Source organism: Giraffa tippelskirchi, chromosome 1 (assembly GCF_054371585.1).
Source record: "Giraffa tippelskirchi isolate mGirTip1 chromosome 1, T2T-mGirTip1v1.2.pri, whole genome shotgun sequence".
NCBI lineage: Eukaryota > Metazoa > Chordata > Mammalia > Artiodactyla > Giraffidae > Giraffa > Giraffa tippelskirchi.
Window position 1 is genome coordinate 214,772,801 of NC_137275.1, and position 22,451 is coordinate 214,795,251.

Genomic DNA, 22,451 nt, shown 5'->3' on the forward strand with positions numbered 1-22,451 from the left:
TCTACTCCATGGATTGTAGCCCACAAGGCTCCTCTGTCCATGCAATTTTTCAGGAAAGAATACTGGAGCAAGTTGCCATCTCCTACTTCAGTGGATCTTCCCAGTCCAGGGATAGAACCTGTGTCTCTTGAGTCTCCTGCATTGGCAGGTGGATTCTTGACCATTGTGCCACCTGGGAAGCCCCCAACAAAATGGTTAATTAAAATAATAATAATAGTTAAGTTCTGGAGACACTTTAAGCACCACTTTTCTCATATTAACATTTCAGCAACTTTACGGGACAAGAACTATCATCCCTCTTTCTTTATATGAGGAACCTGAGGCACAAAGAGCTGTCCAGACCACATAGCTAACCACAAAACCTCAATGTGAGCTCAGATAGTCAGAGTCAAAAACACAGATTCATAACTATAATGCTAACCCAGTTAACGCAGCAACTAAATAGGACCTACAACTCAAGCCATTGATTGTAATTCCATGGAATGAAATAATTCATAGCATAAATAATAATTCATAGCCTAAGAAAATTTAGTGTGTTCTCAATCTTTTTCCCAATTCACATAGCTTTGATGCATTTGTTTACCTGATAAATAAATTTATCAAGTATTTGAGGATTAGGCGGCTTCACCTATTTGAGAATTAGGTGGCTATCACAGTTCTAAGAGACAGCATACTGACCTGAAGGATACAACAGAGAAGCTGAATGTTTACTGAAGAGATGTATGGCATATACATGGAAAAAGGTAAATTGAAATGCAGGTCACCCATAGAAGAGATGTCATCTTTCATTCATTCATCTCTTCAGTACACCTGTCTTCTCTATGCATCTTTAAGCCACTCACTCTAGGAAACTTCCCTGGTGGTCCAGTGGTTAAAAATCCACCTTGCAATGCAGGGGATGCAGGTTTGATTTCTGGTTGGAGAACTAAGATCCCACATGCTACAGAGCAATTAAACCCACATGCTGCAACTACTGAGCCCGTGTGCTCTGGAACCCATGTGACACAACTAGAGAGTTTCGTGCACCGCAATGAAAGATTGCACATGATGCAACGAAGATCCCGCACGCTGCAACTAAGACCCAACGCAGCCAAATATAAATAAATACTATTATGCTGTTTAAAAAAAAAAAAAACAACACACTAACTAATTCTGGTGCTACATTGGGAAGTGGAGAAACAAAAGAAATTTTATGTATTCCCGGCACCCAAGGAATTGACATTTTACTAGGGGACATATACGTACACACACTGGGTCTGGAAGATCCTCTGGGGAAGGAAATGGCAACGCACTCCAGTACTCTTGCCCAGAAAGTCACATGGACAGAAGACCCAGGTGGGCTACAGTCAAAGGGTTGCAAAGAGTCAGACATGACTCAGCGATTAAGCAAGCACACGCACACACACACACCCCTACACAAATTACAGACCCACATAATAATGGAAGCATGCACAAACCCTAAGGGCTCAAGGACAGAAATAATTCGCATAGAACTAAATGCAAATGAAAATTTTTAACTGATTATAGTCAAATAAATGCTAACTAAAGAAACTCCCACACCATTTTTCACTTGTGATAACACAGGGACCTTTGGTTTTCTGCAAAGGACAGGACAGTAAGTATAGGGATTTGTGGGCCATATAGTCCCTGTTGCAACTACTTAGCTCTGCTATGGCAGCACAAAAGCAACCATAGACAATTTGGAAATGGATGAACTGGGCTGTGTTCCAATAAAACTTTACTTCTGGACACTGAAATCTGAATTTCATATAATTTTCACTCCTTTTGATTTTGACCATTCAAAAACATAAATACCATTTTTAACTCACAGGAAATATAAAAAGAGGCAGAGTGCCAAATATGACCTGTTGGTTCTATTTGCTGACCCCCATCTTAGAGAATGTGCATGTGTGTGTGCTAAGCATCCACATCTTCACGACTCTATGGACTGTAGCGCGCCAGGCTCCTCTATCCATGGTGTTCTCCAGGCAAGAATACTGGAGTGGGTTGCCACGCCCTCTTCCAAGGGATCTTCCTGACCCAGGGACCCAACTCGCGTCTCCTGCAGCTCCTGCATTGCAGGCAGATCCTTTACCTCTGAGCCACACAATCATACACAAAGACATTAGACGTGAAAGGATAAAAACAATTCCAGTTTGCTTTGGAGACTGAGAGTGATGTAGAGCCTAGACCATCGCATAAGTACAGTGAGAGGCTGGGCAGTTACTGTATAACAAAGGCGTGTCACCATGGAAGGAGAGCGACAGTTCTCACACGGGAGGGCAGGAAAAGAAGGTGCGGCACTTCCACTGAGGCAGTGGGGTTGTCCCAACCAACCAAGGCATGGCTGGTCATCTGAATGTGCCCTTGGACAACGTATTATCTGTTCAAAGGGAGTAGATGTCTCTCTCATAGAAACTGGAGCATCACATTTTAAAACAGTGGACCCTTGAACGATTCAGTGGTTAGGGGCACCAATCAGTATCTTATAGTCAGTGCTATGTCTAAGTGGTTCCTCCATACCCATATTTTGCATCCTTGGATTCATCTAACCACGCATGGGATGGTATACGAGTGTAGTATTTATTGAAAAGAACTGTGTATAAGTGGATCCAAGTAATTCAGACCTGTATTGCTCAAGAGTCAACTGTAGTCTACTGAAAGGGATTCATACATGTTAAAGCAGAGAGAAAATAAAAGCGAAGATGCAGTAAGAATCCTTCAAATATTTCATTTGACCAAGGAGAGTTGTCTGTTACAAGAGAAACTAGAAAGGCTGGGATCAAACATCAGTTGTTGCCTCCAAAAAAGAAACTATACAGACAGAGAGGTCAGTCAGGTTTAGTTTGTCAGGAGACAAGAGAGGGACTGACTCCAAGTGCCATATTAACGAGAATTTTTAGAGGTAGTTTGGCAGATTATTCCGAAATAACCAGCACTCTCAACAGATCCCTGCCACCTCTGTCCCATTGCTGAATGAGCAACAGGACCAGCTGCCTCTGCTGTCACTCCATCTGCAGCCTCAAGAGCTACATGTGGAGAAACATGACTTCAGTTGGACAGAAAGGGGACTCATCACTTGCAAAAGTCAGAACGCACCAATGGAAATTTTTTGCATTCATCTTTTTCCCTAGGTTTTGCTGTGAGTTCCTTAAAAGAAATTTTTAAGTGATAAGATTAGGAGGTTGAGGGAAAAAAACGGCCCTATTGGCTTTCATATCTGGCCTCTGAAATTTGATCATCACATAAAATTTGAGGTTTATAAGTTGCCAAAATAAGGGAGATATATTACATAGTATACATACATACATACACACACACACACACACACACATATATATTTGATGCTAAATATCCCTTGCCTTGTGGGCTAATCAAGCAACAATAATCTATAAAAGCTGCTTTTAATGCTCCCAAAACATCAGCAAGACACAGAAAGTTAGCAAGAACCATACACTTTGTATGGTTTTTCCCAGGATGTAAACGGTTTTCACAGGCTAGTTATCGTCAAGCTGGTATGAAGACAAACCAAAATTAAAACCAAGATCTTCTCCCTTCTGTTAAAAGCCTACTCTGCTTTTTCTTTTTTTTTCTTTTGCATTATGTAGCTAATGCTCAAAAATCAATGTGGACTCAGTACCATTAATTCACACTGAGGTTGTTCTCAAGATTTTTCTAGGGCTTTTTAAAAGAAAAGCAGCAGAAATTCAGAGAAAAGAATTGGTTAATTCATTATTAATAACCCTTATCTCTAAGGCTACTTTCATTAACTTTTCCTTTGTGTAATTTTTCTTAGTTTCCAATGTTTTTTTTAAATAGTTTTTGCTTATGTAATTAAAGAACAAAATCATGAACTTTTTATTTTAAAATATTAATGGACAAATAAAGAAGTGTTATTCAATAGTTATCATATGACAGTGAAACTTAGATGATTAATTCTCAACTCAGATAGACCAGGAGAAATAAATATTTAACTTTTCCATGATACATTTTTTTTCTAAGTGAAAATAGTCACCCTTCCTCTTTTTAAGGAAGGATTATCAATATGTATGACCATTTTGTAAAACAGTTTGAGTTATTTCCAGTTATTAGGTATTATTATTCAGTTTCTTAAAGCACAGTATCGTTGCTTCTCTCGAACTTTCTTAGTGTCATCCTACCTTGGGTTTCCTTGGAAGTTGAATCATGAGCCATTTCTGGTGTTTTCTCAACCTTATAGGGCCCAGGTTTTCTTGGGAGTTTTATGTTCCCTTTTCAAAACCTTCATTTTTAAAACCCCCAATAAACTACAAGTAATACAATAAAATTCATGTTAACTAATTAGTAAGATGCTAATATGAATTAGAAAATGATTCTATATTAGAAAACATTATTTTAAAATATAATATTTCATGGAAGTTCATTGCTTTACCTGAATGAGTTGTATCTCATTTAATAGATTTGCTTCAAAGACAAGTCAATGATAATTTCTAATCAATTTTTCAAATTCAGATGAGATCTGTTAGCAGTTAAAACACTTCAATTAAACAAATTCCAGTTGTTTAATTTTCTTTTCTTGAAATCCTTTATATAAAGATAATGAAATGCTAAATTCCAACAGATGTACAAATCTAAATGAGAAAGCAACTTGAATTTGCCATCCCTGTTAACAATATACCTGGTGGAAGACATAAAGATACATTGAGACCATTACAGTGCCTGCACATAATAAGTGCTCAATAAATATTTGTCAAGTGAGTATAGGGCCTATAATCCTCAGCACGCATTAAGGGAACAGGGGATATGTGGAGAGAATACGAGCAGTAGTTTCATTTTCCTTACTGTCCTCTTCGATCATCATAAGTTTTTAATCTTATTTTTATGCCAGTACTTTTATTACTCATGAACACACAATAACCTGGGTTCAGGATAATTATTTACATCACTTTACAGAATATTGCATCTTAAGTGACCAGATGACTTTCCCTAAGACATGTGGTGAGAAAATAGCAAAACTGAAGATGTTACTTAGCTCCTCTGAGAGTCACAGAGACTCTCACCTCGGAGTCCAGTGCTTTCTCCTCCCTGTGTGACTTTCTTCTTATTCTTTAATAGAATGTTGGGAAGATGTGTGGGTGGTAGGATCTGAGTACTGAAGACGTGTGCTACAAAATTCAAATGCTTACCTATCATAACATTTAAATAAACTATGGGAGAATTCAATGGACAGAAGAGCCTGGAGGACTACACTCCATGGGGTCACAAAGAGTTGGACATGACTGAGCAACTAACACTTTGCTTCCCTAGAGGCTCAGTTGGTAAAGAGTTTGCCTGCAGTGCAGGAGATCTGGGTTCGAACTCTGGGTTGGGAAGATCCCCTGGAAAAGGGAATGGCAACCCACTCCAGTATTCTTGCCTGGAGAATCCCATGGACAGAGGAGCGTGGCAGGGTACAGTCCATGGGGTCGCAAAGAGTCAGACACAACTGAGTGACTTTCCCTTTTCACTTTTCATGTTCATAAAGCTGCAAGTGTTTGGATCAGACCAATTACTACACTCAGTCACTTATTAATCATCATGATGAACATGTTTTGTAGATGTATTTATTGCTACATCAGCTTATTTGTAAGAAATGTGGAGTCAAATTTTATTTATGATGGAAATAATAAAAAATACTCCCACACATTCTGGCCTTGAGAGTTTCCAAAGCTTTCCACATGGTTATCAATTTGGATCTTCATCATAACCTCTGGAGTAGCTAGAGGTAATATAATTGCTGCTGGAAATGAAAATATTCAGATGGAACATTTCAACCAATTTGCCAGTACAAACTTCTATTTCTGTGATGCAGATGTGGAAACGGAAAATAAACAAAAAGGCAGATTGAATGCTCAGAAACAGCATGTGATCCGGAATGTTGTTCACTGCTTCTTTCAGTAAGCCACAGAAAGATAACAAAGGCTACTGCGCCCAGTACAGAGGGGAGGTGTGTAATGCTGTCCTGGCAAAAGACGCTCTTGTTTTCTTCAACAACTCCTACGCAGACCCTGAGGAGGCCCAAGAACTACTGGTTCATACTGCCTGGAATGAGCTGAAAGCAGTGAGCCCATTCTGCCGGCCAGCTGCTGAAGCTTTGCTGTGTAACCACATCTTCCAAGAATGCAACCCTGGGGTGGTACCTACTCCTATACCCATTTGCAGGTAAAATTAAAAAATAAATAAATGGGGAAATTCTGTTTGTCTGCAAACAGGGAAAGTTTTCAAAAGAGGAAGTTGTCATGTACAGGGGTAAAGGCAAAAGCTGGCTTTTGTCCAGACTACAAGGTAATTAAGTGGACAAAATTCATACCCTGTAAATCCCTGATGGATGATACATTATTATACATGGGACTTCCCTGGTGGCTCAGATGGTAAAGAACCCACCTGCAGTGCAGGAGACCTGGGTTCAATCCCTAGGTCAGGAAGATCCCCTGGAGAAGGGAATGGCAACCTACTCCAGTATTCTTGCCTGGAGAATTCCATGGATACAGAAGCCTGGCGGGCTACAGTCCATGGGGTCACAAAGAGTCGTACACGACTGAGCAACTAATGCTTTAACACTGAGCTAGAAAATGTCATAAAAGGTATAACATTCTATTATATTTGTTATTGTTTACATTATTTTCATATTCATAGATATCCCTGCTTTCTAGGAAGTAAAAAACAAAATCCCAAACTAACATGGATTTCATTGGTAAACCAAGATAGAGAAAATAAAGACTATACAAAGTGTTTCAACATTATTTGCCAATAAACATGAGATCTTGGTGAGCATTTCAGAATATTAAGATACATTCCACCCAATATTCTAATTTAAGTACTGACACTCTTGTTTCATGGGAGGGGTGGAAGTAGTTATAAACATTTCTTTAAATCCCCCATACCCTTTAAGCATTGAAATTTATAAATCCAAGTTCAATACAACTATCTTTGCCTCTATTTATTTTTATATAGCAAAGATAGGAATCAATATGAATTTTGAGCTAATTAGAACAAAGTTCAAATACTGTTTGTACTACTTTCTAGATGTATACGATCGGGGCTAAATTCAGTTTCCTCATTCACAAGATAGAGTTGACAAGATTAAAAGATAAACTGCATCCATGGCATATGTTAGAAACTGGATAGATGCTGTTTACTTTCCAAGGAAACAGGAAGACTATCAACATAGAACATTTCCATCTGTTTCAATAAAACCAGGAACTATTTAAATATTGAACTAGTTTTTAAGGGCTCTATTTAACTTACAAGGACTATGGAGAGGTTATTAAAACACAGTGCTCTATTCTTCAACTTACTGCAGATTTTGAAGGTTTGGGTACATTTTAAGACTAATATAATTTGTTATTTCTTCAGTTAAGTGTATGTTTTCATCAGATATGACACCTAGATATCTCTTGGGGAATAACCAGAATTAAATTGAAGTGTCGTTTGCACGCTAGCACAAAATAAATCTATTGAGTAACTTTTCAACATTTACGCCCTAGACCAGTTTACATGCATAGGCCACAGATGTCCTTTCTCAAGATTGAATATAATTTAAATTTTTTTAGAAAAAAAAAAATTTGTTCTTTTTTAGAAAAAATAATCTCTTTCATTGAGATGTCAGATTTATTAGAATAGCGTAATTATCTCTTAAATCTATAAGCCATTAAATGTTTTTTCCTAATTCCAGTTGCTATTTAAACAAGTATTTTTAATCTGAAAATTGTTTCAATTTTTTAATCCTTATAAACAATTTATTAATATTGGGGTCAAAAAATAAGTCTAGAAATTTTCACATTTTATTGTTTTTTTCTCTCAAATATAATTAATAATTATTTAAAAATTAGACATTTAAAAAGACTTGGTCTCTGCTTTTAAGGAACAAAATTCATATAGATTATATAGGTATTAGTGTCATGAGTAATTAAGTTGTCTGATCCTTTCTGCTGTTAAATGAGTTTTGCCTGTTTGATTCAACACAGTAAACCCTTCCACAATAACTGTTTGTTTCTAAGAAAATTTTCCTGCAGTCCTGGTGACTTCTGCTTTTTGTATCAATAGCATTAGGATTAAAATTGGGCTCATTGTAAATAACTAGTAAGTTTGCTCTTCAGATATTCTCATTTTGTCTCCTTGCATTTGTATTGTATCTTTTATAATAGTTTCTGTTTGCCTTGATATTTCAAGGTGGTTCAAAAGTCTCCAACCATGTTATATTTTACTGCTACTTATTGGTTAGACTTTTAAACACATATTATTTGTCATGGTTTTCTAATCATAAACAACAACTTGATCATCTGTGCCTCTTTCAACAGATGATAAGGAACTTCATTTATTCAGTAAACATTTATTGAGCTCCTACTGGGCTCTCAGCACTATTCTAGGGCATTTGTCCATGGGGTGTATATTGCAGCAGCAGAAGTCAGTGAGCAAGATACATGATAAATAGACAATTTATATATTACCTTAGAAGGTATTAAGTGTCACAGGAAAGGGGAAAAGTGCACCAGAAGTGCCAAAAGTCAGATTTAAGAAGCGCCAAAGGTAAATTTACAAACAGAGTGCTACGGGTAGGCCTAATCAGTTAGGGTAACTGTACTGATTCCTCTATACTTGCTTTTTGAAACTTTTTGTGGAATTATAAACCAGCTTAGTGTTAGTCACTTATGTTGTGTTTGCATGTGGGGAAGATTCTTAGCTTTTACATAATTGCACACTCATGTATACAGCAAGTACCTGAACGAGTTCTCTGTGTTATTTATCCCTGATCCCAGTCATTTGTTCCATAGAAAAATCCTGTTGTTAAGTTCTCAACTTTGATTCATCTCTTGTTCGGCTAGAATAGAGGTTTTACACACTACATGTAAAAAATTATTTTTTATAATCTTACATATATGTGTGTTTGACTGGTACTTAAGTTGTGTGCCACCTTAAGTTTCCCTTAAAATTCTTGCATACTGACCAGTGGTGGGGGCTGTGTTGTAATGAAGACCACATAAGGCAATCCAGAATTTTGTTCCTTTGCGGGGAATATTTTCCTCTTGCCAGACAGTAGTAAGATTATTTCTTTAATTCTTGAGATTCAAAATACTTGTAAAATTCACCCGGGAGTAGATATATTTCCTATAAGTAATATAAAAATAATGGCTAATATATTTTCCTCATCAGATTTATATCCTTTTTGTTTTAAGAAGGTTTTCTTACAGCGTATCTCTGAATATTTTTCTCTTTTTTATGTGCTCTAGTTTCTTGTTGGGAAACATTGTTAATTTGTACTTTGAATTTCTTGCTTGATTCTCCCTCTCCTTATGGCCTTACCCACCATTTCTGTCTTTCATTCTCTCTTTTTGCGTTGTTAGAACTTCTAAAGTTTTCCTCTATCATTTGTTCAATATCTTGCCAAGTCATTTCTTTTTCAATGGAGATTTCACATGTTTCAGTAAAACAAAGTTGTTTTCACCTTTTTGTAGTCTTTAGTTTCGTCAGTCACTGTCATGTTTAACTTAACCTAGTTTTCAGTCTACTTTCCTTTTCATTTTGATTTTTTTCCTTGTGAAAAACTCTTCTGTAAGGGCCATGCTTCAGTGAAAGGCTTCATGTCAATGAAAACAAAAAACGTTTTTAATTTTCTAGTGTGTTTTTAATTTATAACAAAAAACAACTTCCCCAGGTATTTGCTTTCTTCACATAATGTGGGGCTAGTTTTCTCATATGTCCCATGTTGCTTTTGCACAGTTTAATTATAACATCTGAATGCAAAAAGATGCTCTTATGTGACTCAAGGATAGAACCAAGCATAGTTAGAAGCAAGCCAAGCAATGTTTCTACAGTTAAGCTTCTCAGAAGGCTGAAAGCCCCATTGCTTCTCCTTCCCTTGCAGACATATTTAAGAATCTACATCTCATTGTTATACTCATGACCTTCATTGTACCCCATCACGTCTGTATGCACAGCCCAGTCATTTTACACATGCTCATTTGGTCCATATTGGTAAGTGGTTGCCTGGAAAAGTGGGAGTGTAGGCATGAGTATTAAAAAACACATATGCATATGAGGTACACATACACACGTATGGACACACACTTTCCTACTCTATACTTCAAATATTGAATGAAAAACATTGCTATTATCCTTAATATCTCTAATCTTTAATATCCTCTTATTATGCATCCCAAATATCTTAATTTGGAACTAACCTGGTTTCTCCTATGTAGTCTATCTTATTTTCTATAAGATAAACTTGAACAAATACTAATCCACAAAATTCTATATAATCCAACTAGTCTACCTAGTCCTTCTTCAGCCTCTTCACTCGTGTGTGTGTGTTAGTCTCTCGGTCGTATCTGACTCTTTGAGATCCCATGGACTGTAGCCCACCAGGCTCCTCTGTCCATGTAATTCTCCAAGCAAGAATACTGGAGTGGGTAGCCATTTCCTTCTCCAGAGTCTCCACTCATAGTACAACATAGAGATGACAGTTACAGCTTCATTTTCACATAGCCATTACTCTAGCTCTCTCAGATGAAAGCACACACAGCAATGGGACAGGACTCAGCTTCTCCAAGGGGAGGGCAGGGTATGGACCCCCAAGCTCTTCTATAACCATCCAGGAAGCTGATGTTATTCTGTTTCAAAGAACAAAGCACAGAGACACTGACTGTGTTCCTCAAGCCCTGCCCATAAGCCCTGAGATTATAGAAAAACCTCTCAGGCTGGAGACTGCCTGACAATGATCCATGACTTTAGTGTGTGTGCTTTTAAAGTTCTGTATGACTTGTTTCTGTACCTTTGTGGTGATTTTAATATGAAGTTGAGAGAAAACATACCGGGGATTTCTAATCTTTTTACCTTTTGAACTTGAAAGTTCTTTCCTCCAGTAGCATTAGTGTTGTTTTAAAAACAAGATAGTACTTCATCTCACAGGATAATATACTATATATTTCATTAAGTCTCATGTTATTTACAAAAGGATTTATACAAAAACACTTTTGCAAGAACAGACAGTGTACTACAATGAATCTTTGAAAATACAGGATTTAGGCTCCAATTTGGCTTCAGCGTGCTATGATTCATTAAATTGTGTTCTCCCTAAATCATTTTAGAGAATACTGCTTGGCAGTAAAGGAGCTCTTCTGTGCAAAAGAATGGCTGGTGGTGGAAGAAAAGACCCACAGGGGACTCTACAGATCCGGGATGCTTCTGTTCTCCATGCCAGACTGCAACAAACTCCCCAGCATGCACTGGGACCCCATGGCCTGTACCAGACTGCCATACTTAGGTAACAGAGTTCTCTTGAGATGTTGGAGGTTCAGAGAAATTTACTATTTTGAGGAAACTAAGGTGTGAATTTAAATCTCCTAACATTTCTAGGCATTTCCAATTTTTTTTTGAGTTCTGCCTTCCTTCCATACCTAATAACAGAATCCTACTACTATCCTAATTGCACCAGTTAGCATAAGGATTTATTCCATTTGTTCTAAAAGAAATTAAAGAGTACTTTTCAGAGCTGTTGAAGGTCTTGCCTTACTTCATAAGCAGATCTGATGACAGCTTATAACATTTTTTGGAATGTGCAGAGCAATGGCAAAGAAACATCTCATATTTTGTCAGAGAACTGGAATAAAGAAATAAAGTCCTCTTTCTTAGCCAAGGAAGCAGACTTTTCAGCATGCAAAAATAAGCCACATGTTTGAAAATGCTGATCTCACGAAACAAAGCTGAAGGCTGCATGTTGCTTTAATGAACTTCATTTGTAAGGAACTATGTGGTTAGCCCTAACGGCTGGATTCATTCCAAAGACGCAATCCTTTCACATTCGAATGCAAAAAATGTTTTCCCGTTGTATATTAAAAAGCTGAAAGAAAACTTGCATTTCTTAGCACTCTCACAGAACATAGGAGCTACCTGGATGTTCCTAAAACAAATTTTTATCCTTTCCCTTCAGATTATAAAAAAGAAAACCTAACAAGTAAGTATTTTTGTTTGTGCCCTTGAAACCTTCTTTGTATGTAACTGGATTCATGCATGCGTATTTACACCCATATTTCATGATGTCTAGGACAGAAGTACAGTCTCTTTCTCTTAGAGGCTTTTCACAATACTCATCCAGGGTAGAATATGAAGGCAGATCATTGGAGATCCCAGTTTATAGCTCCTAATTAGGCCACGGAGAGCACCATATTTAGTGAATGATGTAAATCCTATTTCCTTCCCAAGGTTATTGAGCAGCATTGTCCCTTCTATGGCTATAAAATAAGCCAATTTAAATTATCACCTTTTGATTTCACATTCATGATTTTCATATCACCTAATTCTTTATAGAGGAAAAAGTGTTTTGTGCCCTTGAAACCTTATGTGTATGTAACTGGATTCATGCACATATATTTACACCCATATTTCATAATGTCTAGGACAGAAGTATAGTCTCTCTTAAAGTACAGTCTCTCTTCATTGAGCCAATTCATGCTCTTTCTTTGTGACAACTGATCCTTCTTTTGGAAGATAGGTGTTTTTTAAAACAGCTAGTTTTCAGTATATAGTTTACAGGGTCAAATCAAATGGTTTTAAAGGGGTCATCTCAAAATCTCTAGGAAAGAATTCTGCAGTCTTATCTACAGACCTTCCCCAGCTCAACAATGAAACTTGTAGGTACCCTTTTAGAAAAGCAGGGGGACTGCTTGATTCAGGCTCTGGCACATGTTATTCCTTCTTTGTGAAATACTATCTCTCCTGACTCCCCCCACAACCTCCCCCCATGGCCACACCCACACATATGCCTTTGACCAGTTACACCTAGTCACCCTTAATATTTAACTTAAAAGTTACTCTAGAAAATCTAGCCAGAATACCGAGACCTGGACTTGGGCTACCCTTGGATTCTCACAAGCATCCTTGTTCTCACCACTCTTGTAACAGTCCTTATATTTTATCGTAATTATTTGTTTTCTAATTGCTTCTAAGTACTTTAACATAGAGGGTTGTCATGTCCACCACAGTGTCCTTGACACTTAACAGTCAATATTCATTTAATAAGTCCATTAATATGTGGATGAATGAGTGAATAAGACTCCTCTGATGTTCAAAGGCAAAGGATAAAGAGATAAAATTGATGAGAGAAGAAAAAGATGAAAAGGAAAGAAACTGGAGACTCAAATTGATAATGTGGACCCAAAGAGATAATTGATATTGTTCTAGGGAAGATGAGGGCAAATCAATCAGAAACAATAAACAAGAACTGAGAAAGTAAAACTCTCTTGAAAGAAGAAACAATTAAACCCATAAACAATTAAATGCATAAAATTTTTGTTGAACCTGTGCCAATTTTTCATCTTAAAAAAAATCTTACTAAATCATCATGGCTTATTCTCTTACTATGCAATTAATTCCATTTTCTAATAGTATTGATAAAAAATTACCCTTATATATACTAATAAGGGTACACTGCCAATTTCATAAATTTCATTACATTCCTTCACATGTTAAATAGGGTATGAATGGCTTTGGTGAAATGCAGATATAATAATTGTCCCCTCTCTCTTTTAATGATTGTTCCTGCTTTCTTATTAGCAGGAAGGTTAGCTCTCCAATTTAAATCCCCCTTCCCACTCATCTGGTGGCTCAGCTGGTAAAGAATATGCCTGCAATCTCGGAGACCTGGGTTCAATCCCTGGGTTGAGAAGATCCCCTGGAGAAGGAAAGGCTACCCACTCCAGTATTCTGGCCTGGAGAATTGGGGTCGCAAAGACTCAGACACGACTGAGCAACTTTCACTCCCACTTCTCTTGGATTGATTTTTTAAATCTTTGAATGTCTCAGTCCAAAGAAAGTCAGAGCAGCTTTCAAACCATCACCGAGGAACCTGGGAAGTCTGTAATGTCCATCACTACTGTGATGCTTGATGAGAAATGCTATCATTGGTCCTGCACGGATATTTTACTGCTGTGCTGAGCTTCTTCTAGGTGCCCTGCTGGAGTCACAGGGGTGACCAAACTCGGTCTCCATAAGCTTTAAAACCCACTTACTTAGCTGTTGGTGCTCAGGGCAAAATCACTGTGTCCAAAACTAGACTAAAAAGTCATACATGGGCATCCCTTATAATCTCTGTTTTTACAAGTATTCTATTTCAAATGGCTTCAAGCATTGACAGCAATGAAAGTTTTCCTTTGACTTTGTGATGTGTTATGTTAATATAGCTCCTTCTATGAAATCCATTGTGTGTGTGTTTTTTTTACTATATTGCAGTTAATTGTTAATATTTCATTTAGGATCTTTTAAATCTATGTTCTATAATCTATGTCTGCACTATTCTTCTGTGCTAACATTGTCAGGTTGTAATATTAGCGTTATAACTTCCTGAAACAACCTGAAAGATTTTTCTCTTACTGAAACATATTATAAAACTGTAAAAATTGTATCTCTTCTAAGACTGAAAGAATGTAATCATAATACTATAATGACTTAAATTTCCTGGTTATGACTATTTTCAGATTTTTTAATTCTTCAATTTGGTAATTAATATGTTTCTATCATTTCCCTCAAGATTTTTAAAATGTAACTCCATAGTTATATATTACTTAATTTTTATTGACCTTTGAATCTATTGTTAAAATGACTTATCATTCCTAATTTTGTATGTTTGTGCCTTTTCCTTTTAAAAGTAAAATGTCACTGATTAGACTACTTTATAAATATTTATAAGACTATTGACCTATTTTTAAGTCTATCATTTGCGTTATGTGTATTCTAACTTATTAATTTCTGCTTGTACATGGCTGTTACTTTATCACCTGTTTTTCGTTTTCTGTCGATTTTGTTTCTTTTCCAATGCCTTGAATTAAATGTTCAGCTCATTCACTTTCATTCTTTTAATCTAATGGAAGGAGATAATGCTATGAGTTTATCACTGAGCACATCTTTGGCCAAATCTCATAAACACTGTTAGGAAGTTATTTTGTAACCTGTAACTATGGCTAATTTCTACTCTTTGATTGAAAAGTTATCAATTTTTTCTTTTGTTTAATGTCCTATTGGATTTTATTTAATCTACTATTAATTGCATTTTGATCAAAGAATAGATCTGCATAATTTCTTCTTTCAAAATTTACTCGGATTCATAATCTTAGTAATTATGATCTGACAAAAAAGATCATGTCTATCAGTATTCCACAAATATTTGAAAATAAAGTTTATCTCTCTTTTTGGGGTACAAAGTTCATTCTTTACTATTAAGACATTCTTGTTGATTATTAAAATATTTTCTATCCATGTTGCCTTTACTCAATCAAATAAAAGGATTTAAAATATAATTCACAGTGTGGTTTTAATAGATATATAATGTACTTTGCACCCTATGAACAGAGAGATTTAGTATAACATCTTTTGGTTTCCCTGGTGGCTCAGATGGAAAAGAGATTTAGTGAGATTTAGTATGACATCAGGGGTTTCCCCAGTGGCTCAGATGGTAAAGAATTTGCCTGCAATGCTTTGGAGACCCAGGTTCGGTCTCTGGGTGGGGAAGATCCACTGGAGAAGGGGAATGGCAACCCACTCCAGTATTCTTGCCTGGAGAATTCCATGGACAGAGGAGCCTGGGGCGGAGGGGAGAGTACAGTACATGGGGTCGCAAAGAGGTGGACACGACTGAGTGACTAACACACATATTTTTGGTTTCCAGCAGTAATACAGATTTTACCTTATTTGTATATTGCACTGACCTTTTTAAAAGGAGTTTGAAATGAGTTTGATTGTTAGATGAACCAGCTTTCTCATTGTGTCCTACTATTTCCGTTTTCCACATTCTTCCATTTATTTTTGTAAATCAACTCAGCTTAGCTTCAGACAATCCTGACTTTAATTTCATAAAAATATTTTATTTAATAACAATTTCCATGATTGTTGTCAGGTCATAAACAATATGATGCATGTAAAGAACACTAGCTCAGGATCTGCATTTGTCTTGGAAAAAGCATGTTCTTTCTCTGTGTCTCATCTTTAAAATTCTATGAGTCTATAAGCTGGATAACTCAGACAGTAAAAAATCTGCCTGCAATGCAGGAGACCCGGGTTCAATCCCTAGGTTGGGGAGATCCCTTGGAGAAGGTAACGGCAATCCACTCCAGTATTCTTGCCTGGAGAATCCCAAGGACAGAGGAGTCAGGTGGGCTACAATCTGTAGGGTCACAAAGACTTGGCCATGACTGAGTGGCAAACACACATAAGCTGGATTTACTTACAACTGGACCTCACTGGATTCTTACAATTGCACTTAATAGATATAAAACCAGGGAGAACCTGATACATAAACACATGGTCTTAAATTTAGTTTACTGATTGCTTGAATACAAAAGTCGCTTCTTAAAACTTTAAGAATGAATGAAAACACTGTTGTTGACTTACAGCATTCCCGCCAGCGATGTCCTCAAAGCCGAGTGTGGACATTCCAAATGCGCCTTCCTCCTCCTCGCCCTCCCTCTCTGTCTCACCTACGTACTCTATGACTGTAATAATCTCCATCATGTCCAGCTTTGCCATATTTGTGCTTCTTACCATAACTACTCTTTATTGCTGCCGAAGACGAAAACAATGGAAAAATAAGAAAAGGTGAGATTCTAGTTTAAGTTAATCACATGTGGTAACACTTAAAAATTTTTATTTATTTCACATCGAAGATGGGAGGAAGGATATATACAGTCTCTTTATGACATCCATTGCCTGACTTTAAAGTTAAGCACCCCCATCATGATCTTTGAAAATGTCAATGACTTTTTGCATAGGATCCCTTGTCCTAAGGTGAGTTTTTTGCAGCAGATAGAATCTAAACCACAATTTTGAAGAATACGGTTGTTCCTGCTCCCCATTAGCCCTCTCAGCCCCACTGCCACTACCAGATTGGATGGTGACAAAATTCCTGAAGAAAAAAAAAAAAGTGTCTTTAGACTCCAATCCAAAATTCTTCATTGCTCTAAAACAGAAGAATCTTTCATAAACTTAGCATAATTTGTTTTGTTTCCTCCTAAATACCTACGTCTCTATCGAACCTGAGTACAAAGCTCTCAACTGGTCCTTAGCTCATTATTGATTTTACTTGTCTTACCTGCAGAGAATCGGCAGCAGTAACCCTCACTACTCTTCCTTCTGAGCTCTTGCTAGACAGACTTCATCCCAACCCCATGTACCAGAGGATGCCACTCCTTTTGAATCCCAAATTGCTCAGTCTGGAGTATCCCAGGAATAACATTGAATATGTGAGAGATATCGGAGAGGGAGCATTTGGAAGGGTCTTTCAAGCAAGGTAAAGTTGCCCACGTCAAAAAAAATCTATCCGCCAAAACACATTGTGTCTGAACAGTTACCAGGTCATAAACTTGATGTCTATGTAATTATGTATAATATTTATTATCAAATTAGCTAAATCTTCACATCATTCACCTTATTGTTTTCGGTACTGTAGTTTGAGTCTTGATAATTTTCCCTCTTTGCTGGAAAAAAGGATTGTATATATGGAGAGAATCTTTATGAAGTGTTCTGATGATAAGCAATTTGCAAAATTGAATATTTTTCAGAAGAGAATTTTGTCAGATGTTTTAAATCAATTTCTTGCATTGCTTTTAGTAATAGTTCTAAAATCTCTTCCATTTTCAATTGCTATAGTCTTCACTTCATTTAAAATTTTCTTTGAACTAATGTTTCAGTGTAAGAACTCAGAGCCTGACATGCATAGATATTAAATAGATGTTCACAGAATGGCAAGACAGAAAAGGGAAAAAATAATATAAAATGGGATATAACAATGTGCTCAAGAAAGGAGTATGTATTAGGGCCAATGCTAGCCCAATTAATGTCTTTGTGTGAGTTGGAATAAAATAACTTCTCTTCATGTAGCTCCACAGACACACAGCTTGGCCACAGCATGTAGACTTGGTTTTAATCACTGATTGTCACGTTGGCCTGCTGCCCTTGGGCAGGACGCAACATTACTTCTACATATAGTGGCCCTAGTATGGAGGCTACACGATTAATGAAAATCTCACACAAATATTTATTGGGAACCAAAATAAAAAAAAAAGAAGAAGGGCTCCCCAGGTGGCGCTAGTGATAAGGAACCTGCCTGCCAATGCAGGAGACGTAAGAGACGCAGGTTCAATCCTTGGGTCAGGAAGATCCCCTGAAGGAGGGCATGGCAGTCCACTCCAGTATTCTTGCCAGAAGAATCCCATGGGCAGAGGAGCCTGGAGGGCTACAGTCCATTGGGTTGCAAAAAATTGGACACGACTGAAACTACTTAGCATGAATGCAAAAAATTGAAAGGCACACCTTTAGGCCTTTAAATATAAAGATGAAAAAATCATGGTTCCTGCCTTCCAGGAATTAAAGATTCTAGCCAGAGATTAAGGGATTATGATGGTAATGATCATCTGGGCACTTCTGATTGCCTGTTATTTTTAAATAATGCATCTTCAACCTTAATCTGTGTTGAAAATAACACTAGTGATTTTTAATTGGAGTCAAGAAGTTTTAAGTGTGACCTGCCGTTGGCATCTTTCTTTGGTTCTGTGGCTCTGGGAAAGGCTGTATGAGTGGGGGTATGTGTACAAACATGGGTAGTTATCATGTGACTATGTGTAATACTCCTGATCTTTGATTTCTTGCTCAATAAATGTATCTCTCAGGGCTCCAGGCTTACTTCCCTATGAACCTTTCACAATGGTGGCAGTGAAGATGCTCAAAGAAGAAGCCTCAGCAGATATGCAAGCAGACTTTCAGAGGGAGGCAGCGCTCATGGCAGAATTTGATAATCCTAATATTGTGAAACTCTTAGGTATGAAACTCTTAGGTACAAGAGGAGAAATGTGTGCATCAGAAAACAGAGACCTGCAAGTTTTTTCTCCTTTAAATTTCACTTATGTTTTTACTTTCATTCCTTGATCAGAGAGATGTCTCTGTTCCTCCCCATAGAATATTTTCTGTACCACGGAGTAGAATATTTCCTTAAATCACCTAAGTTCAAAAATTGGAGCTTTAAAACATTTCTCAGGGAAATGTTTTGTCACTTCATTAATTTTCTTTTACCAATTTTATATTTTAATTTTTCATTTATTTCATATAGTTCATATAAATATACCAATTGCTAAAGTCTCTAGAATTAAAAGCTAACCCCAAAAGAAGCAAGCCAAGATAATAGTATTCTCATTTCCTTTCCTTTTTGAACAGAGACTTCTAATTTTTGCCTGAAAAAATAATGGAGTTAATAATCTATTTTTATGCTGGTGTGAAATTGTAACCATCTGACCTAATATTTCCAGTTGTCCAGTTTCCCTCTCAAATACAGAAAGATTTTAAAATTAACAAATGCCTTTCTAGTACTAAATCTAAGGTTCTAGTTATATTAATTTTTTTTTCTTTCTGGAAAATAAACGTTTGTAAATTTACCTAAATGTTTAACTGCAGTAACCTGAATATTTCATATAAGATCTTTGATTGTTTTTTTCCTCTTTTTCAAATTTCACAAAATAGTTTCCTTATCATCCTTCTTCAGAAAGGAAGCAGAAAAACAGAGCAATTGTATTACATCCTCAAAGCAAACATCTATTCATAAATTTATTTGCTTAATATTTATGGAGTACTTGCCCACCAGAAACGTGGTAGGCGTGTGGAATTGAAAGAAGACTTAAGACATAATCTCTATTTTTAAAGGGCTAAAATGTTGGGGGGATAAACCTCAGCTGAACGGATAATTATAACAAGCTGGTAGGTAGAATGCGGGATTAAGGATAAAGAATCATGGAAGGAAAATCTGATCCAGGAAAGGTCAGGAAGAGAGGCCCCCTCAGAGGAGGGATAAATCAACTGAATCTTAAAAGAGAAGTAGATGTTTACACAAAGAAAGGGGGTCAGGGTTCGACTATGATACTGTCAATAGAAAACCAAGGCCCCACTTCTTCTGATCTGCTCCTTTTCTTTTCGACAATGTTTTCCAATGTGCACTTTAGAAACGCAACCTCTAACAAGGGGCCTATTTTGGTTGCAGGAGTGTGCGCGGTGGGGAAGCCCATGTGCTTACTCTTTGAATACATGGCCTACGGGGACCTCAATGAGTTCCTCCGCAGCATGGCCCCGCATCCCGGACGTGGCCTCAGTCCCAGCGACCTGTCCCCCGGGTCACAGGCCTCCAGCCCCGGCCCCCCGCCCCTCTCCTGCGCGGAGCAGCTGTGCATCGCCAGGCAGGTGGCCGCGGGCATGGCCTACCTCTCCGAGCGCAAGTTCGTCCACCGGGATTTGGCCACCAGGAACTGCCTGGTGGGTGAGAACATGGTGGTGAAAATCGCCGACTTCGGCCTCTCTAGAAACATCTACTCGGCGGACTACTACAAAGCCAATGAAAACGACGCCATCCCTATCCGTTGGATGCCCCCCGAGTCCATCTTCTACAACCGCTACACCACGGAGTCTGACGTGTGGGCCTACGGGGTGGTCCTTTGGGAGATCTTCTCCTACGGCCTGCAGCCCTACTACGGGATGGCGCACGAGGAGGTCATCTACTACGTGCGGGATGGCAACATCCTCTCCTGCCCCGAGAACTGCCCCCTGGAACTGTACAATCTCATGCGTCTGTGTTGGAGCAAGGTGCCTGCAGACAGACCCAGTTTCAGCAGCATCCACCGAATCCTGGAACGCATGTGTGAGCGGGCCGAGGGCAGTGGGGGGGTCTGAGGTCCAAGATGGGCGAAGAGAAATCTTCAGTCTTTTCTCAGACTCTGGGAGCCAGAGGAGTGCAACGCCCGAGCCCCCAGGAGACCCAGATAGCAAAGAACAGTAGCAGGCATGGATACCATGCTGCTTGTTTCTCAGAAAAAAAAAAAAAAAAGACTGGGCAGAACTCCTGGAGTGGGTGGAAATTGGACGAAGGGAAAGGCAGGCAAGGAACCGTGTCAGATAACCGGAGGTAACTACTCTTCCTCACGGGGAAAGTTTGTATTACATATTGTACCGGAAAGAATGCCATCCTGTTCAGTTCCTGAATTAGCTGGCAGCAGAATAAGCCTCTGCTGTATTAAATTTTAATATGAACTGTGATTGAGAGCTTCATTTTTAATAGAGTTCATTCCTATCCATTAGGAAAGTAGCATATCTTCCTGTAAGAAATTTAGCTCAAGCACAGAAAACTCCAAAGAAGGAAAAACCATTCATTGTCTCCTCACCCAAAGATGGGTGTTGGTTTTTTATTCAATTTCTTTCTCGAGTTTAACGCACACTTTTATATTTGTTTGTATTTAACAAAGTTGTGATTTACTTTATTCATAGAGGGTTTCCAAGGAATAAAGTGATAATCAGCAAGGTTATATTCTTATTGTGATTTTTAGTTCTCTTTTTCTTTGTTTCTTCTTTAGAAGTTTTCCTTTGTGTACACGTGTCATGAATTTAATCTGCTTACTTTATTCTTACAGGTTTTTTTTTTCCTGATAATGTCTTTTGTGTCTATTTACCTTTTTTTTGAAAATTTTATTGGTACCTTTTCTTTGTCTCATCTTTCTTTATTTAGGACTTGGTTCCTTTTTGGTTATTTGGCTGTTTTTTCCTTTTATTTCACCTAGACAACAAACACCTTGGCAGAAATAATAACTTTCTAAGTAACATTGTGGACTGTTACATATATACCTTTTGCAAAGTATGTTACTATTACTATTTTATTCTGTACCTGCTTTTGAAAGTACCCATTTCAAAGTTGTAATTCATTAATTTTATTGCCACAGACTATTCCACAGTTTATAACATGGGAATTTACAAGATGCTCTTGTGACTGAGTTATTTCAAACTATTTTTGTTCATTCTGACATTTTTTTTCCCTTCTAGAAACCAATTTGATAGGTAGTAGGATTAATATAGGGCTATTCACCAACTTTCTGCATAACTAGTCACCTCTCTTGTTACATCTTATGATTCTTAAAAAGAAAATAACAAGACAAAACAAAACCCTCTGAAACTCAGATTCTTGGTGCACAAGATTTCCCAGTGGAGTCCACACAATATATCTTTATCTGAGGCCAACGTGGATGATATGCGTCTCTCCCTGATATTATATAACACAGATTCTCCTGAACAGCAAATAAACAGGAAAGAGAAAATAGCAGTCTGCTCTATGGCCAGTTTACTTTCATTCAACGTAATTGGTAGTAAGGACAATGGAGAAATGGTCTGAATTCTTGAAAGTAGATTTTCCGGCTGTCCTCCAGAGGGCTCTACCTGATATCTCCAATTGCACCTACACACAACAACTTTGTCATCTTTGTTAGAAAATCTGCCATGCCTTGTTCATAGTCACTCCAGGCAACCAAGACAAAAACACAGTTTTCCCTCTCTTTCACCCGTGAAACCTCTTATCAGTTTTACTTTCTAAAACCCTCCTGCGCACACCACCTCCCCTTCAAAGCGACCGCCCACTGTTCAAACTC

At 37.7% G+C, this 22,451-nt stretch overlaps 1 protein-coding gene across 6 annotated transcripts in view; it reads left to right on the forward strand.

Moving 5' to 3' along the window:
• Positions 1–21,786, forward strand: part of MUSK (muscle associated receptor tyrosine kinase) — a 91,846-nt gene extending 70,060 nt beyond the window's left edge. For 2 of the 6 annotated variants that reach the window (XM_081573960.1, XM_081573950.1), the window contains exons 6-11: positions 5,831–6,180; positions 11,106–11,281; positions 16,401–16,602; positions 17,102–17,293; positions 18,672–18,820; positions 20,030–21,786. In XM_081573960.1, coding sequence (XP_081430086.1) covers positions 5,894–6,180; positions 11,106–11,281; positions 16,401–16,602; positions 17,102–17,293; positions 18,672–18,820; positions 20,030–20,712 — 1,689 coding nt within the window. In that variant the 5' untranslated portion in view covers positions 5,831–5,893 and the 3' untranslated portion in view covers positions 20,713–21,786. Of the gene's footprint in view, positions 1–5,830; positions 6,181–11,105; positions 11,282–11,947; positions 11,972–16,400; positions 16,603–17,101; positions 17,294–18,671; positions 18,821–20,029 lie in introns of all 6 variants that reach the window. The other 4 variants (XM_081573934.1, XM_081573945.1, XM_081573916.1 and 1 more) reach the window with 3 other exon arrangements.
• Positions 21,787–22,451: the final 665 nt, after the last annotated feature.